This window comes from Camarhynchus parvulus, chromosome Z (assembly GCF_901933205.1).
Source record: "Camarhynchus parvulus chromosome Z, STF_HiC, whole genome shotgun sequence".
Taxonomy (NCBI): Eukaryota; Metazoa; Chordata; class Aves; order Passeriformes; family Thraupidae; genus Camarhynchus; species Camarhynchus parvulus.
Genome location: NC_044601.1, coordinates 26,807,562 through 26,827,656, shown reverse-complemented (window position 1 = coordinate 26,827,656; position 20,095 = coordinate 26,807,562). Strand labels below are relative to the sequence as shown.

The 20,095-nt window shown below is 35.2% G+C and overlaps 1 protein-coding gene across 1 annotated transcript in view; it reads left to right on the top strand.

Moving 5' to 3' along the window:
• ADGRV1 (adhesion G protein-coupled receptor V1) overlaps positions 1 to 20,095 on the top strand; it is a 302,349-nt gene that overhangs the window by 25,680 nt on the left and 256,574 nt on the right. Inside the window, exons 5-13 of the mRNA XM_030969486.1 lie at positions 497 to 646; positions 1,759 to 1,854; positions 2,945 to 3,049; positions 4,372 to 4,485; positions 7,673 to 8,238; positions 9,451 to 9,721; positions 10,535 to 10,864; positions 14,689 to 14,865; positions 15,835 to 16,058. Coding sequence (XP_030825346.1) covers positions 497 to 646; positions 1,759 to 1,854; positions 2,945 to 3,049; positions 4,372 to 4,485; positions 7,673 to 8,238; positions 9,451 to 9,721; positions 10,535 to 10,864; positions 14,689 to 14,865; positions 15,835 to 16,058 — 2,033 coding nt within the window. The remainder of the gene's footprint in view (positions 1 to 496; positions 647 to 1,758; positions 1,855 to 2,944; positions 3,050 to 4,371; positions 4,486 to 7,672; positions 8,239 to 9,450; positions 9,722 to 10,534; positions 10,865 to 14,688; positions 14,866 to 15,834; positions 16,059 to 20,095) is intronic.

The window sequence follows — 20,095 nt, the reverse complement described above, 5'->3', positions numbered from 1 at the left end:
TTTAGAAGACTTAATCTTGCCAACTTTCATGATCAAATTGTTAATCTAGGTTGAATGCCTAGGCTCCTTCCAGTACTTAGAATGGAAGGCAGAGGGCAGTTACATCCTAAGGTAAGTTTAATTCATGTAGAGTATTATGAGTATAGATCTATGCTTCCTGTAGAGGCATAGCTTTTCCAATAAAAAATCTTTTCATATGGTACATTATGCAAAAGATACCAAATTGCAGGGAAGAAAGTCATAAATAGTTCTGAAGAAAGTGTTCTGTTCATTTTATTGTTTTTTTCACCTGTTTGCTCAGCATGAAAGAAATAGGTTATTATCTATGTTCCTTCTGTCCAGAAATTAACTCTGTGACAGCAGGGGAAAGAATTATGTGCAGGGGGAAGACTTTGTGCAGCAAAGAGGGAATAAAGTCTGTTTGAATGAGTCTAGAATGGTAATGTAGAACATTGAAAGAAGAAAGAGGTGACATTTGGTTTTGGGTTTATTGCAGATTGATGGAGAAAACACAGGAGACTTTTTTGACACATATGCAGCTGCATTTATACCGGATACAGAAACAAACCGAACAGTGTATATATCTGTCTGTGATGATGATCTTCCAGAGGCTGATGAAACATTCACATTTCACTTGACATTACTGGTAAGTTTCAATTTTTCAATGTATCTATTCCACAGAAAACATTGGATAATCTAATATAGGTGAATGGTATTTCATTCATTCACTATAAACCACAGATTACAGTGTGGTCTTACTGCTTGTGAGTAGTAGTAGGCACGAGCTAAAATCTGCAATCCAAGCAGGATGATGCTTATTGCTCTTCAGAAAGTAAGCATTTCTGTGGATATCTCTGTGTCATGTTGCTGCACCTGACACTTGAGCAGGCATTGCATTCAGCTGTGGACATTTGAAGGTGTACTAGAGCACAGAAGAGTTAGATTGTGAAGACAGAGCCTTTCCTGTTTTCTTGCCTAGAATGTGCATGGAGGAGAGGGTGGAAGTCGCAGAAAAAGAGGATGACTTCCAGTCCTCCAGAAGCAGAGGTTAAATATGACTTATCTAAACCCAAACAATTTATTTTATAAATATTTGCCAATAAATTTCTTCATATTGTTCTGTCTCACAGGAGTTACGCTACAAGAGAGGGGTTCACATTCATATATTTTTAGCTAACAGTTCATGACTAAGTAAGATGTAAATTCCATAAAAATATTTCTATTTCATTGCCAATATTACACATCTATGGGGATGTTTGCAGTGAATATAAAAATGCATATTTTTCCTTCCTTCTTACTTTGATTTGTAAATCTAGCTCAGTTTTACAATGCTATAAAGACTTGCTTCTTATAGTTGCTGTTCCAGTAAATCCTTTAGCTGGTATCCCACTGTAATAGCTTCAAACTTTCAGCTTTATACAAATGTTAGGGGAAAAAGAACAACTTTGCAATTCCTGGCAGTGTTAGATGCTTCGTATATGGTTCTCTATTGATATGCTGTTACTAATTTCTTAACTATTGTTAATCATTTGCAGTTTGTTTCAAGCACTTTATTGTTGATTGTTTACAGTGTATTTTCACAGTAATTAGGAATGACCTTAGTGATTCTATTGCTTTAAACAATTGTCATTGTGATATATAATAAAAAGACATACATTTTTTGTAAGCTAATATTAACTTTTAAGAGACAGTAACATCAAAATGCTTTTTTTTTTTTCTGTTACCATACTTAATATTTTATTTTGGTTTTAATTGTAGAAACCATCTCCACGGATAAAGCTTGGCACTCCCAAATCTGTCACTGTAACAATCTTATCAAATGACAATGCCTTTGGAATAATATCTTTCAACATGGTATGACTTTCTATATGGTATATCTTAGAACATTTTAGTAAACATAAAGGTGAAATTGTCAAAGATGCTGGTTAGTTATTCACCCAAATCCCTTGAAGACAGATTCTGAGTTACATCTCTGAAAACATCTCTTGAGATAATTCATACATATGTATGCAATTCATACATATATACAGCTTTAATATTTCTATATGCTTTTAGATGTTGAAACGTTGCCCGAGATCCTCAAACTTGGGTGAATGTCTGTGTTGCTCATCTAAATATAAAGCTTTTAGAAATTGTTCAGCCCCTCAATGTACTATACAGGAAATGAGGACTAATATCCTAGGAAAGTTGAAGAGGTGACTTGGGAATTTTAAGAATATATACCTTTTTGCCGTCTTAAGTGAGCAATTTTATAGTTAACTCTCAAGCTGTAAGAGCATCAATCATGATCTATGCATAATGTAATACCTTCTAGGGATAAGAGTGGTGTGACTCTAGTGGCATGGAGGATATTTGCAATAATACAAAGTTTGTGTTAGCAGAAAGAGAAACTACTTTATTGCTCGCACTGTGACAATAAACTTTTTAGAAGACTTCCCTGAAAAAATCCAATATGAAAAGTTTTTAGCACCATAGTATTAATCCATGCTGCTCCCTGAAGTGTTGTAAGTCTTTGAAATCTCTCAGCTATAACAATTTGATAGACAGAGTCCATTGTCTAGTTATCTAACAAATGAGATTTTAATGGAGAAAACCTATTTTTAATATGGATAGGAACTCCTGTAAATATGACCAGTGCTCATATGCCAGTGCTTACTTAGTGTATCGTAACTAAACTCATTTACAAAAAACCAAAAACAACCACCAACAAAAACCACGAAAACCCACTCAACGTACATTATGATAATTTTTTTAAACTCAAACCTTTCAGGCTTTCTATTAGCTGAACTAATTGGTTGCTAGGAAATGTATGCCATCAGCAGACTGGTTTGCAGATTGGATTAACTTGTCTGTGGGAGTTTGGTATTTCTACAGTAACAATTTCTTCCTTCTGCTGTGATATTTGATCTGTGCCTTATTGCCTGTCCCTTTTCTTCCTCATTAGTCTGCCTTAATCACAGTGAATGAGCCTAGGGGCAGAAACGAAATTGTTCCTCTCACTCTAATCAGGGAGAGAGGAACCTACGGGACAGTCATTGTAAGTTTTGAGGTGAGTTTATCAAAAAGGCATCTTACCTTTGACTATTAGATGAAGCTGCGAGACCATAATCATAACTTATCTGTGTTTATTAAAGTGAAAGGACTAAATAGCTATGTCTCCATTTGTTAATTCTGTTTCATAAAATGGGAAGATACTACCTTTCAAATGGAAAATATTGCAGTTATCTAACTGCTTAATTTAGGACAAATGAAAATATATTAAAAAATGAGTATTCTCTGTATTTTAGGAAGATACTTGAAGCAGCATTTGTTGGTATTATTAGCAAACAATGTCTATTGAGTGTGCAAGAAATATCTTGTATATTTTTCAAAGTTTATAAACACCTGACTCTTTTCAAGGTGCTTTTGCCACCTTCAAACATGTAAATGTAGAGCTCAATATTAAGTGAATTTCTGTATCTATAAGATTGCAGTTTGGATTCCCAGACATTTCAACCTTCCAAAATCATTACTTGAATATTTAGGCCATTTCTCACATACTTCATGTGAATGGGATATACTTACTGACTTTATTGTGAGAGGGGGGATTTTTTTTTCCTTGTCTGGTTCTGATTCTGTTACTTTTTTTAAAGTTACAGGTAATTATTTTTCTTATCAAAATTCCTTTATCAATTGTCATCAAAGATTTAATCTAGATTTGCCAAAATCTCAAAGATTTTTAGTGGATGTTCTTGCAAGCTAAATACAGCATGTATAGATAATGTTTAGAGATTCTTATGTTATTTATTGCAGATATATTTGTTTTTAATCCAGTAAATTCTGCTCTGTGCACAATTTATCAGGTTAATCTCAAAATGTAGTTTATATATATATATGTTGAAAAAATTTACAAGATTTTCTAAAACAAAATCCTAATATATTGCCTCTATGGGTCTTACTATTTTTTCAGGCTTTAGTATTAAGTGTAATTTCCTTAGTATCACAGTCAAGATAGAAAAGTCACAAAATGAGTAATTTTGTAAATCTTGTCTTGGAACTGATTAGAAAATGCTAGTTAAATTAAAGGAGAAGGACTATCTTTTTATTATTTAAAAGAGTCAGTTATGCATCAGTAGATACCAAAGAGTTCTCAAAAGGCCTGTATAGAAGTAGTTTTCTTTCTCTGGCATACATAATTTCTTCAAAGTGCCTACTCTGATTTACTCCATCTTCCGAAAAAGAGTAGATTTTCACAACTGAATGTATGAGCATATGATTGGGAGTGAATAAATAACAATTTCTTATGCATTTCACACACTGTATATTGACTATTTTACTGGATTTTTATGCATGCTCTATATGTTTCTTATAATAAAAAACAATTGTTTGCAGATAGAAGATGGACCAAACCCACCTGAAGAAGACTTCAGTCCAGCCAGGGGTAATATTACATTTACCCCTGGGATATCAGTGTTGATTTATAATTTAACAGTGCTTGACGATCAGGTAAAAACAAACTGACAATTTTTGCTTTGGATGTATAGATTGACTGTTGTTCTGGAGGGACTTTTTATATTATGTTATAAAAATGCTTAGCTCAAACAGGGCTACAAGTCCTTCTGCTTCATAAAGGATATTCAGTTTTGTCTCTGTGGACTATCATTTTATCCTTTCAATGTTGCCTCTGTATTTCTCATCAATTAATATTTTTGGTTTCTGAATATGCCCTGACTGCTCAGACTAGATCTATTAGGTACTGTACAGTAAAAGTATAAATAATCAAGAAAGCTTTATATTTTTATTCAGATGGAATAGTGAAGTTGTTGTATTGTCAAGGACAATGTTCTTTAACTACATAGAGGTTCATCTTATTAGACTGACATTTCTATATTTACTGTGTGAATGGGACGCTGAACAACTTGATAAGGAAATTCACTAAAAAATTACATAGGGGGAAGAAAAGTGTCTGTGATAAAAGTGGGAAGCTTTTAAGCTAATTATGGAAAATAGTCTATACTCCCAAGTCTATACTCATACTAGTATTTAAGAGACTGTGCCAAACTGCCGTGTAGAAATATCTCTTTCAGATTAGTTGTATTAATTCTTTCACTTATATATGAAAAGAATTATTTTGGTTTGTGGGGAGATGTGTTTTTTTTCCTCTGAGAGGTTCTTCTAATGCTTTTTCACTCAAACTTTGATCTGTATAACTGTGGTTGTCCACTCTCTGGATGTCTTCTATGGCTGTACACAAAAGGTTAATTTTGTGTAAAAATCCTTTATTGATGATGTTGATGATGATGATGATGGAATGCACAAGCATTCAGTGTTACTCTCAGAACTTAATTTGAGCTGTTAAGATCTAAGTTAAGAAAAAACTCTACAACAGGTATTGTTCTGAATTGCAAAGCCTTTTTCGTACAAAAATTAGACGACTGCAGCTCTGATCTCTACAGTAGTATATTTATTGTAATTCCATTGTGTACATTTCCTTTTTTAGTGAGGAATAATGGAAACTTTTTAACAGAAAATGAAAGAGGAAAATCAACAGTGAAAATCTTTTATATTGTTGTCTTTGAAGTCTGACTGGGTTTTTCATTGGTCAAAATGATGCCATTAAGAATTCCAAAGTGTCCTGTATCATCTGTAAATGAGATGTTAAGATGTAAACTACAGCTAAAGTTGTGGATATATTTTGACTCTCTTGAATGTATATTTTTAAATTTTTCCAGATAGAATACTAGTTAGTCAACTAAATGAAACATAAGTGAGCAATTTTTTAATGAGGTTGATGAACTGTGTTGTATTCAGTATAGGAAGCTGGTGGCTGAGATGTTCCAGATCTCATGCTGACAACAAACCCTGGTATCAGTCAATGGCATTATGCATGTTTCCGTGCCACAAGCCAAAGGAAGTGAATTGGCATAAGATATCATGCCCACTCTTCTAGCCCTAGAAAAGGATCTGAGGGTGGCCAATAAATAAATGAATGTGAAAGAGAAAGAAATACTGGACAGCAGGTTTTTCAGAAGTTGTACATTTGTCCTGGAGTTCCTCTCAGAAGCAAATACTACTGGTTTCCAGTAGTCCACAGTAAGGATTAAATGCAAAGATCATAAATAATTTTAAAATAATTTTATCTATATATATTAATAACAATATTTTTTCACTTCCATAAGTGTAGCTGTCCTGGTTTAGGGCAAATTTGGTAGAAAATTTCCAAAGGGGGCCCCTCCAGAAAGCAAACCCACATGGTCCCTCCCCCCAACCGGTTCGGGAAGAATTCCTCAGAGAGAAGTGGAAAGGACCTGTTTATTTAACAGGCACAGCACCCCCCACCACACAGAATGAACAATACGAATTACACCACTCTGAAAAAAAGATGACAAATTCAGAAAGTCTCTCTCGGGTGAGGTGGTCGCTCTGTTGTCAGTCCCTCTGGCGCTGGGGCAGCTGCTGCAGCCACAGGATGTGAATTCTCGGTGTTCCAAGGTCCCAGTCCGGAGCAGGTTCGAGATGATCAAAAAAGGAGAGGAGAAAACAGTCCGGGAAGAAATCTGGACTGTTTAGCTAAACTAGCTAATGAGCAGAAGCAAAAAAGCAAGCAGAAGCAGGGGCAAGAGAACAAAGCAAAAAGCAAAGCAATAAAAAGCCAAAGCAGCACTAGGTACTGTCCGTCTCTGTGTCCCTGATAAGAAAAACCCAAACAAAACTTCCACTCTTCAAAGCCAGTCTTAAAGGCACAGAACATAATATCCTGCAGAAACAGAATATATGAATGGGGATACAAGTATCATAATGTCACCCTAGGACAGTAGCTAATCAAGATTTGGGGAATAAAATATAGAATCATAGAATCATATAAAATGCTGAGTTGAAAGGAACCCATTAGGACCATCAGGTCCAACTCCTGGCTCTGCACATACCCAGGAATCACATCACACCATTTTTATCCATATATATACATATTTATATATATATATATATAAAAAACAGAAATATCATCCTTAATTCTGTAATTTGTGGTTTATAAGCTATTTATTTTCTCCTGCATCTGATATTGGAGAAGAAATAGCTAGAACTAAAATGTAGTTTTAAACACTTATTTTGTAGAAGTACCAAAATCTAAATTATTGGTAAGAACAAGAAAACACTCAGATCTGTGATGGAAATTTTGTCTGGGTTTGTGGCGATTCAAATTGTAGAGGGATGGATGGATTGTAGAGGGAAGGTAGGTTCTATAAAGAAGTTGCTGTTATATTGTCTCAGGAACAAATAGAGGTAGATCAGAATCAAATTCAGAAAAAAGAAAATTTAAATCTAAGTAATGGAATGGAACACTTGTTTCAAAGTAGAGTGGCTTTCAAAAATTGCAGTTGGTCTTCTCATACTCTCAAGCTGTAAAGATGAAGATTTTTCTGATTCTTGAGTAATTTTTATTTGTATTTGGTTTGACTTTCTACTCTCTTTCAGAAGTATGTTTAGGTAAAATAGAGACCTTAAATTTTGAAAAGGAATTTATAGAATTAGTTGAAAGCAAGACTATTCTCCTGTTTGTTTTAATATGAAATGAGCTTTCAAGCTAGTATAATTTCAGTCTTCTGCAAAATGCATAAAACATATTTCTCAGTATTAAGCGTTCTGCATATATTTGAAATGGGACTTACACACGGTTGCTAATACATTTTTCCAGGTACCTGAAAATGATGAAGTCTTTGTTGTTTGTCTGAAGAGCGTGGAGGGAGGGGCTGAAATCAACAACACAAAAAATTCTGTTTGGATTAATATTAGGAAAAATGACAGTCCTGTGCGTTTTGTCCAGAATGCTTACATGGTGCCTGAGGAAGATGAAGTGATAACAATCCAAGTGGTTCGTGGTAAGGATGTCACTGGAAAATTAATTGGACCTGATGAAGATGAAGTCTCTGTCAGTTACGCCATCATAACTGGGGATTCAACTGCACATGCACAGCTTAATGTAGACTTCCTAGATCTACAGCCAAATACAACTCTTGTTTTCCCACCTCTAGTTCACGAAACATATTTGAAATTTAAGATCCTTGATGATGCCATACCAGAAATTGCTGAGACCTTTCAGATTATGCTTCTTAAAGACACTTTGCAGGGAGATGCTGTTTTGATTTATCCATCTGTGGTTCATGTCACTATCCAGCCGAATGATAAACCCTATGGAGTGCTGTCAATCCACAGTGTTCTGTTCACTCATACTGTTATCATTGATGAAGATCAAATTTCAAGGTACTACAGATCTTAAAATCTAGTATCTAGTCTGTGTAAGAGATTTATTTGTAATTGTTAAGACTCCTTAGCATAAGTAACTATAAAATCACTACTAAAATATAATGTAGTAATCACTTAGTGTGTTGTTATTATCAGCTATATTTACAAAGATTTCAAGGAAGTGGGGATGTCTAATTATGCAGAAAGTATTTTAATATCTATAAACTATATGTAAATAAGCCATAAGTATTCAATCACATTATCAGAATAGTGAAAACTTCTAATCTAAAGGTAGGACTGGTGAAGTTGTGATACTGCTACACACAGTTTCAGTGGGAAATACATTTCTCTCTTTCACCTTTCATGTATATTTGTTTTTGCTATCTGTAAAACCAGTCTCTGATTAAAGAAAAAAAATAAAGTGTTCAGCATCTCCCATTAAATAGTTACCTTAAACTCAAAACCAATTTAAATATTTGTAATTTTACATAGAGACTAAAATCAAAGCTCTCTACAGATATTTTAGGCAGACTGATACACAATATTGATAATCACAATAAAAATGTCCACCACTAATTACTGGTAGTTCATTCACAAAAAAACAAATAATGCCTCAAACTATCATACTATGAAAAATTTTGGAAGAATATTTTATGGTATGTAGAGCCTAACACTTGAGTATTCATCTTTCTTTTTTTATACACAGTAAAGAAATAAATCTTACTTTCTAGATGTTTGTAAGTCATGACTCAGATTTTTTTTTGTAGTCATTCACTTGTCAGATGCAGGCAACATGACATTTCCAGTATCATAAGTATCAGTAGCTGAATATATTTTTAGTACAGGGGCAAACAGCTTATTCAAGATCATAATTTCAATGCTCATGCCTCATAACTGTTCATGATGTAGAATAGGCAAAATGTTTTCTTAAATTTGATTTGTATTTTGCAAGGCAAATATAAAATATGCCAAGACTCCACTCAGTTCTGAGTATCTTACTTGCTGTAAAGAGAGATCTAACATGTCTTCTGAGATTTTACAGAGAGTTTGTGCGTAAATGCTCCAGTCTTACATATGTATTATGATTTCGCAAACTGTAAGCCTTGAGTCAAATGTCAGTTGCAAGCATTTATACCCTATAGGTCAGTGTAAATATTTTAGGGAATTGGTAACCATACATGCCAGTAGTAATTATGGTTTGTGGGATTTTGTTTTAATTCAAAACCATAGGTTCGAAGGGATCACAATTGTAAGAAATGGTGGAACACATGGAAATGTTTCTGTTTCCTGGGTTATAATCCGAAATAGCAGTGACCCTTCACCTGTGACTGCAGACCTATTTCCAGAGGCAGGAGAGATAAGTTTTGATCAAGGAGAGATGCTGGTGACACTTCATCTGAACATTATTGATGATGATATACCAGAAGAGGCAGAGCCTTATCTTCTGAAACTCCTACCTTATACAATACAGGGAGGTGCAGAAGTCAGTGAGCCATGTGAGGTAAGTTTACTTTAGAATTCTCTTGGAGAAGGTACTTTTGGAGAAGGTATTTGGAGTGGTAAAGACATTACCAGTTTTAATAACATTGATTGATGGATTATCTGAACAGGTTAAAAGGTTTGGTCTAGGATAAAAATCAAGCAAACTGATCCTTAATATAATCTTAGTGTATAGAGCCATATCTAAAGTATTTGGCTGAGTATACTGTACAATGCCAGACCCTTTTACTGTGGTAGAATTCAGTTCAGATTATTCCCAATGTGCTAGGATTGAATAAATGCTGTCTTGATGGACTGCTTTCTAACAGAAGACAGGAAAGTTATTTTCACTTGTTCTTTTGCTGTTTTAATGATTACTGAAATGTTTACAGAGTAACAGCTTCAAGGGGAAGCTTTGGTGATTAAGACTGTAATCTATGAACAATTAAATAAAGGGTGGCTAGACTTGCTGACAGTTCTGTGACTCAAATCCCTGCTTTGTCTTTCTCAAAAATGGTTGGAATGAGCTTGGTGAATAAAATGAAATCCTTTACAATCTAAAACATTTTTAAATTATTCACTTTGGCTGCTGAACCAAAAAATCAGTTATTCACAGCTCATTCTGGCATGTGCGATGATGCATAGTGGGACAGTTGCCACTGTCAGTGCGATGGTTATTGTATATAAAGAATTCTTTGAGGCTGTCCATCTGATTTCTTTCCTGATGCCTAAGGAGACTAAGGAGAAAAATGTGTGGTGACTGTCAGGAGATGATTTTATGAAAGCACGAAACTATGGTAAAGAGTAATGCAGCATGCTGTTTTCTGGTTTGCAGCTTCTGTTTTACATTCAGGACAGTGATGATGTTTATGGCCTAATAAAATTCCATCCTTTGGAGAATCAGAAGATTGAAAGTAATCCAATGGGACGCTTTTTATCCTTGAGTTTTGCAAGGGAAGGAGGAACAGTTGGAGATGTGCAGTTGGTTTATACTGCACTGTATATTCCAGCTGGAGCTCTGGATCCTGAGAGAGCGAAAGGTGGCATTCTGAATATGTCTAGAAGAAGTACTCTCATCTTTCCAGAAGGAAAAGCCCAAGCGACTATAAATATACCAATACGAAATGATGCATTTCTTCAAAATAGGGCTCATTTTGTCATACAGGTATCTCAGCTGTTTTTGGGGTGTTTTTTTAGCCCATGTAGTAGTATAAAGGATATAAAATAGTAGTGGCTCCTTCCCTTTTAACTTCATTAAAATGATTCTGCCTGATTAAAAAAAAGAAAAACAATTAGTTCTGTATCCAAGAAAACTCTTTTATTTAGATACTGCTTCCACAGATATGCTATAAGGAGCTTTATTCCTAATAATGATATACTAATTATATAATTTAAAAAAATACACTGTTGTAATAGGATTCAGTTACTAATTATGAAATTTAACAAAATTATATCAATGTTGCAGAAGCTAGTTATCTTTTCAGGTATGTTATTCTGTCTACCCTTTGCCTTTTGATTTAATCAAATTAAGGCTCCTAAAGTACAGGAGTATGACAGATTTTAGAAATTAAAAGAAAGGAAATAAAAATTAAAATAGTCAAACATATGTTGAATTTATGTGCAGCTTTGACCAGGTAATTGAAATGTTCTTCTAGTTTTCCCTGTATGTGGTCTTTTGCTTTTTTTCATCTTCTGTTTTTGTTTTTGTTTGTGGGGTTTTTTTCTTTGTTTGTTTGGCAGGGTTTTTTTCCCTCTCTACCTGAATTTGTAAGAAGGGAGATTGTGTCATTGCTTGTAAGACTGGCTGGAAAAATACACTAACATTATGCTTTTGAAAGAAAATGGGTTTTCCACAAAAAATGTTTAAAGAAAGATTTTTAATTTTCCAAAATGATTTTTTTTCTGCATTTTTTGCTGGGCAAAACCAGATTTGCATCCATGTTAACAAGTTATTGTTCAGATATGCTACTGTGGGAGATTCTGGGCTTGTAATCAGTAATTTTTATACTTATTTTCTCATCTGCATTTGAGACCACTGCATAATCTCTACTTCTCCTGATTAACTATTGCCACTGACTAAGATTATGAGCCTGGGGAGCAATCCTGATATACAGACAAAGGGGTGACTTGGCACAACCAAAGCACAAATCTCAAAGTCTTTTCTTAGTTCTTTTCAGTCTTTTCCTTTTAAGTGAGGTGTCTTCAAAATTTTCAAGCAGAAATGTTGATGTGGAATCATAAATGTAAAATTTTGTCTTTTTTTCTTTAATTTCTAGTCTACCAAAAATGTTTTAATTACTTGAAAAGATTTCTTCCCTCTACCTATTTCCCCCTAATTCTATTAAAAAAAAAAAAGAGAGAGAGAAAAAAAATATTGCCAGAATCATATTATCATTTTAGTTGCACATGCTCTTTCTATGTTAACAGCTAGGCAGGGAATATGTTTCTGAAATATTATAATAGGTTAGTGTGTTTTACCTTCTTCATGTGTTCTGAAAGATTGACAGAATACTTGAAATATCTAATTCCAAGCTCCTTTCAGGTGATAGATTACAAATAACATTGCAGTGTGGACTATGGACAGGATGTGTGACAAGTACTTCAATATGCAGACTTTCCACATGGATTTTCAAACTGCAGATTCCAGGGAGACAGGGTGTATGTTCTGTACTTTCTCCATGAACTATAAAAATGTTTTGAGTATACAAAATCAGATGCAGCTTCTAACACAAATAATTCCTTTAAAAAAGGAAGAAAAATACCCCTATTTATCACTATGACAATCCTTCTACATTGTGAATAAATTATAGTCTCAGAAAAAATGTTTAGAATGAGGTTACAAAGTTTGTACTAGGCCCAGTAAAGGATCAACTCAGAAATCGGGGAAGGAGGGATGAAGAAATGAAGCATAAACACGACAAGAGAACAGATAGAGGAACTGGAAATATGAGATTAACCTTCTTCAGTGACATCTTCAATTAAATAACCTATTGTTTGATGTGTAGACTACTTTTGGTATGGACAGGAAGATTAACTAATTTAGTAAACTGCTTGGCATTATTTGGTTCACAGTGCATTCTTTTTTCCCTCATGGACTAATTTGCTTGAAGAGGAAACAATGAAATAAAAAAAAAACCAAAACAATATTTAATTAATTATTACTTTAATCTCAAACTTACTATCCAGATAGTAACAGAGGGAATTCTTTCAGCTCTGTAGTATTTCAGAACTTCTACTGAGCTAAGAACCACAACAGTGGTCCACCTGCATGGTGTTAATTTGAGAGTTGGCACATATTTTAAAAGAAATCTTAGAAAATAAAGAAGCAAATAGAATGACTCTGTGTTCCTCAGAATCCCAATAAGTAGCTTGGATGGTTGAGAATCAATTTCTAATTACAGTATTTATAAAACAAATCCCATCTATCATCAAATAAAATTTGCATGAATATTTTTGAGTGTTACTTGAATAAAGCAGAACAAAATATGATACAGTCATATGATATGATTTTATATAAATTGGTTTAAAGAATCAAAGGGATTTAAAACTCATCAGTTGAGAGGATGATTCATAATGCTAGGAAAATTAATCCACAAACACCAGAGGTTTATGTCCAAAAAAGAGACAGAGGAGTCCTTTTACTTTATTAAAATAAAGGGAGAGGCCATGGGGCATTCCCCTGGGGTGTCTTAAAATTTTAGAGGACACTGCCTCATTTTTTATCCTAATTTCCCAACTGCATTTCCCTTCTCTCTTTCCCTGTTGGCTGAGGTACTGGAGAGGTACAGTCTTCCCGATAGACCTGACACCGAAGATTTCCCAAAGATTTCCCTCTAATGTATTACCCTCCCTTTTAATTTTTAATTCTTACAGAATTTAGGGTTTTTTCTTCCCCGTTGTTTCTTTCATCTCTCAATGTTTAATTTCATTTATCAGCAAACCTAAAATTTATTTGTAAAAGCAAATATCTTTTTCCATTCATCAATCAGTGGAATCTTTCCCATTGTTTCTTTTATCTTCCAGAGCTAGTTTTATCTACCAGTAGACCCACAGCTTGTTTGTAAAGACAAATCTGCTATTCCTCTCAATAATGACTATATAGATTTAAATAAGGTCATTTTGCCCTTCTCCACTAAAATCTGTGTGGCAGCATCTAATAACTCCAAGCAAAAACATCCTAATGGGAGTTAAAAGGTGGTTCTCATTGATGGTTCATGCACCAGTGAAATGTTTACAGACGTATATATAAATTGGTCATAGAAATATCTGTTATTATGATCCATGTAGACAGAATCTGATAGTGTTATAAATTATATTTGAAAGGAATATTAAAACACTTAACACAAGGAAAGTCATGTCAATGGTTCTGATGGGGTAAGTGAATGGTATTTTCCATTCAAAGATAGAATAAACATTTTTCTATTTCTTCTTAGCATAAATAAAATATGGTAATATAAGAGGAGACTACAGTTTTGAAATCTTGTGCTGATTTTCAATTATGAATGAAATTCTAACATATTAGTTATTGTAAATAGAGAAGTCTTTATATTTTTTAACAGAGGAAAGAAGATTGACTCACTCTTTGGCTTCATGAGAGTGTCTAAATTATTATGTTTCCAGGGACTTCAACAGATTTTTATCAATGCATGACAAAAAAACTGAAGTACAAACAACAATCTGGCAGATCAATTCATATATCTAGTAAGGAAATGCCCAGTTTAGAAAGTTAATTGTCCCTCTATATACATTTAGTTGTGTACATGATTTGTCTGAGAGGTATACCATTCTGCTGTGGAAGCTCAATACCATTCACTTAATTTCTTACATAGCTACTTACACATTTTTGTAGTAGAAATGGCGCTAGTAGGAGAAATTTATCCTGGAGGTGTTTTGCTCCTTGCATATGACACTTATTCCAAGATGTCAGAATAGTTTTTACTTAGTACTCAGGCTTCTTATTTCTCAAGTTTTTCTTACTTTTTCTCACAGTTGGAAAAGGTTGAGCTGCTGAATAGAATTCCTCTTGTCCCACCCGTGAGTCCTAGATTAGATGAGATTCAAAATATTTCTTTGAGGATTACTCCAGATATTGCAAATGGAGAAATAGGCTTTACTAGCAATCTTCCAATTATTGTTTCTGAACCAGAAGAATCACCTGCTACAGTGGTAAGTAAACATTTTTATATTGTCCCTTACTATGGAAAACTTACTTGGAGAAAGCAAAGTTTGCTATATCCACTGCAGCATTTGAAAATTAATGTGAGAAAAATCCATCCTCCAAGTTTGATCTTATCTCAAATATTCTCCTCCTTTAAACAACCAAAAAGGTAGAAATTGCTAGCAAGATTAATGTGTTTGTCATCTGAAAAGTGTGGTGAACTTTGCTTTCTGTGTAAGAATCTAGAATTGGTTAAGTCCTCATGCTCACATGGAGCAAAAGATGCTGCAGTTTAATTTCTTTCACCAGCTGCAAAAACACTCTGTAGAGTAGGACTGATTTTGCTCCTAAATTTGGTGAAAGTGTCTGTGTTTTTTATAATTCACTTACATGTGAATATGTAGATTAGCTTGCTGTGTGTGTTTTCTAATAAATAATGCTTTTTTGTATTTCTCATTACCCAAAGCATTTTCAAAAGCATCGTCATCCCTCTGAATGCCGTAACCCCAGCCAGAGAAACCCTCTATAAAATATTGTTTCTTACATTTCCCCTTTTTTCCCCCTAGTTGTCTTAACTGAGATCTTCCTTCAAATCCTGAATCAGAGAATTGCTTTCCATCCTCAGAATAAAACTGTTGATTTAAAACCTAGGTTGTCTTTATGAGGTGGGCATTGGTTAAATCCATCATAGAAGGGGTTTTGTGTTCATGAGTGCTAAGTGATTTGTCATTTTAATGGTCTGTCACCTCCACTAAGTATATATAAACATATATGTCCAAGTATATAATGGATAGATGATTAAATATATAAGATTCAGTATATGTCTTCATAGATATACCATCTTTGATTTCAGATCTATACATAGATATAAGTCAGAGGTGAATATTTTGAGGCTCATATTCAAACAGTAATTTGCAAGGGGTTAATTGTTTTTGCATCTAGTTTTGCAAGTCATAGCAGACTCATGTTCTTTACAGGTTTCCATTGCATTGCATCGAGATGGGACTGATGGTCAAGCAACTGTGTTTTGGAGTTTGAGACCATCTGGTCCTAATCACAAGGCAGTAACACAGGATGATATAAGCCCTTTTAATGGCTCTGTTGTTTTCTTATCTGGACAAAGTGATACTGCAATCAACATTACTATTAAAGCTGATGATATACCTGAAATGAATGAAACTGTGTTATTAACTTTGGACAGGTATTGTACCCCAATCTTTATTCATATGTACCACTTGCTATACTCAATCTATATATAAAAAAATTGACACAGTATTAATTATGAGGTGTTGCCTCCATTGTGTTGATAAATGCTGGGAGGAATATTGGGCCCTTGATTTAGACTGTGTATGAAATCTTTGACTCATGATCAGTGTAAGAAACCATATTGTGCTTATCATCTAATGACTTAGTTTTGTTTGTATTTTGATTAAAAATAATGTATGCTACTTAAAAAGTTGATTTAGCTTTGATCTTTAGTTCTAGCTCTTGATTATAACACTTACTTTCAGAAAAATAATGTTTAGTGAGATAATGGGGAAAGTTATAATGGATAGTAATGAAAGAAATACATAACTGTGTTTTTCTCAGAAGTGATTTATAGTCAGGATGTTGTTGCAGAATTAGATACTTCCATCACAACTGCTGGCTTCCAAAATAGGCCAGTGTGACTACTACCACATGCCTCAGCTACAAAGGGAGCAATGATGTTTCTGAAGCACAGTGTTGTGGTCTCCTTTCTGTGTGACATCGGGTTTGCAGGATAATTAAGGCTGTAAGAGGCCTCAGAAGATATTATCTGCATGTGAACCCTACTCAGAATGCTTGAATTATTTCATATCCAGGAGCCTTTTGTTTTATTAGCAGGAGAATCTTGGCTATTTCTTCAGTCCTGCTTCCAAAAATTCAGATGTATCTATAGTTTAGAAATACTATCACTTCTGCTAATACCTTCTAATAATCTAAGGTATATTGTCCCATTTATTTTTCTGGAAACATGCTAAGAGAGGTCGGTCAGCTGCAATGTCTGCATTGAACATCTACTACGTATACAGTCCTTACCTTATGTAGAAGTATCCTTGTTGTGCATAGGGAGGGCAGACTAGCTGTTGGGAACTTTTAACACTATATATTCATATAGAGTATATACTGGCAAACCAGAAAGGCTTAGGCTGCTGCTGATCCTGTTTTTTTTGATCAGTGTTCTATCACACAGGAAAGATGCTTTTTCATTACAGTGTTGCTCTGCTTCTGTAGAAGCTAGCTGGTGGATGCATCCAGTGCACAAGGAATTATTTCATTCTAATTTTGGATACTCACTGTGTTGAAAAGATGGTCCTGTTGAAAACAAACAAAAAACCAAAAAAACCCACAAAACCAAAAACAACCAACCAACAAACAAACAAACAAAACCACCAAAACCCAACCAACCAAACAAAAAAACCCCAAAAAACAAATGGAGACTATTGCAAGCAGTTTTCTGTTCTGTTTTTTTTCCTGTGGATGAAATTGATTTGCCAGAAAGTTCATTAGAGTCTGTGACGCAAACAAAGAAACTAAGATTAGAAATAATGACTGAAGTTGTGAAGGAGTTGTGTAAAGTGACAAAAATGCTGAAGTGGAAGGATGGGAGACAAATAAGTACATAGAGGAAGTGGGCAGCATAAAAGATTAACTTTTTAGTATTGGACAGCTCTGTAGTATGTGTAACTATAGCTTTTTACCACTTACTCTGACTATTAATCCCATGCCTTGAAAATTATGTCTAAAAGGGGATTGAGTTGGCAGCTGAACAAACGCAACCACTGTTCTGCTTTTGCTATGTGTAGCGGGAGTAGCAGGTTCTATTGATCATGAAGTGGCTGGTAAAAATTTTGCCAGCAGTAAGCAGCTTTCCCACACTTGGCAAGGCCAGAGAGTGAAGTAAGGAATAGGTAGTTTGGCCAGGGAAAAGTAAATACGTTAGAGATAAAATCTGAACTTTTCTCTACACCTGGACAGAGTTCCTCAAGGCTACAAGAGAAATTTGGCAAGTTTTAACTTGAGTAAAAGACAAGAATGCAATACTTGCAAAGATCATCCTTTCAACACTGGAGATGACTCTTCAAAGTAGGGGTGAATGATACTGGCAGGGTGATGTGTGTAAGCTTTTGGTATTGCCTCCTACATAGTTTGTGTTTTCTAGATGAACAGAAGATTTCAGTTTCCAAGACAGGCAGCCAGCTCCTCACAGCAGTAGTGAATTACCATGAAAACAAAGACACACTCTGCTGTGGATGTGCTCGCACTGCTTGATAGACTGTAGCATAAGTCAGTAGAAAAATAGAGCATGTACAGACTTTAATGAAACTATAGATGTAGAAATACATCCATAAGCATTCTATTTATTGTGATTAGTAATAGCATGGGCAAAATAATATGATAATTAGTTCTAACAAGGATGTATTATTTACAACTCAGTGATGTTGTTATGGTAGTTTTATGTTTTAAATGAGCTTTGATTTTTTTTGTACCCATAATAACAAAAGAAATCTTCCCAGCCATTAAAAATAGTATTTTACTTTCTTGCTCTGTGGCCACCCTCTGTAGGCCCTGGATATTAAAAATAATTATGAATGCTGTCCACAAAATGGAGGCCAATGTATATCATGAAGAATATGCTTACCCAGAAGACAGATGAGCTGTAAAGAAGCAAGATAATCCTGTGCCTGCTGAAGCTTCTTCATATTTTCTTTCTTTAGGACCAGCTTCAGTTTGGATGCCTGCCCATATCTTAATAGGCCTGAATTTAAACTAAAAATAAATAAAGCCAGAGGTCTGTGTCACTACAGACCTAAACCTGATAGTTTTCTTAACTTCTGCACAAGAAGTTTGGCTGTTGGCATTTGCTGTTCCCCCAGTGCAGAAACACAGCTACAAATTTGGCAATTGGCACAGCTGAAGGGCCAGGAGCATCATGGGACATGGATTGTGTTTGTTCTCTTAAATGAGTAGAGCTGAGAGCAAAACCTCTGAACTTTAGGTCCTGGGAAAAACAATACACAAATTAATTTATTTTTATTTTGGGAAGATCAAAATCCAGGAACAGCTGAGTATTTAAATAGTTTATGCTCAGAATCTTTTGATCATGACTTCCATAAATTAAGATACCAGAACAGATCTATGTATGTGTATGTATGTATCTAATGTGACATATGTTCAATGAAGCAAAACTGATGTAATGTGGAAAATTTTATAGTTCTAATGATTTCTGTGATGCGATACAGGCTGAGGTACTTAACACCTTCTTTGCCTCAGTCTTTGATCTCAGAAAGACAAATTATTCTCAGGGCAACTGGTCCCCTGAGCTGGTAGAAAAGGTAGAAGAGCAGAATAGACCTCCTGAAATCCAGAAGGAAGTAGTGATTAGCAGAGCTATTTAGGTGATCATAAGTCTATGGGACTGGAGAGGATCCATCCTAGGGTAATAAGGGAGCTGTGGTAAGAGCTCTCTAAGGTACTCTCTATCATTTATCATCAGTCATGGCTAATTGAGGAGGTCACAGACAATTGTAGGTTGGCCTATGTGATGCTTGTTCACAAAGAGGGCTGGAAGGAGGAACTGGGGAACTACAGGCCAGCCTGCCTGATCTTGGTGCCTGGCAAGGTTATGGAACTGATCATCTTGAGTGGGGTCATACAACATCTACAGGATGGCTGAGGCATCAGACCCAGCCAGCATGGGCTTAGGAGGAGCAGGTCCTGCCTGATCAATCTGATCTCCTTTTATGATCAGCTGACATGCCTGAGGGATTGGGGCAAAGCTGTGGATGTTGTCTATCTGGACTTTAGCAAAGTTACTGTGTGCCACAGCATTTGCCTTGAAGAGCTGGCAACCTATGACTAGGACAGGTACTTGCTTCTGTGGGTTAAGAACTGGCTGGATGGCCGAGCCCAGAGAGTGGCGGTGGATGGTGCTGCATCTGGTTGGCAACCAGACACTGGCGGGGTCCCCCAGGGATCAGTGTTAGGCCCAGAACTGTTTAATATCTTTATTGATGATTTGCATGATGGGATTTACCCTTAGTAAATTTGTGAATGACACCAAGTTATATGGGATTCTTGATCTGCTGGAAGGTAGGAGGCCTCTACAGAGGGACTTGGACAGGCTGGGTTGATTGTCCAGCAACAATGGCTTGAGATTCAACAAGATCAAGTCTCAGATTTCCCATGTGGGTCCAAACAACATCATGCAGAGCT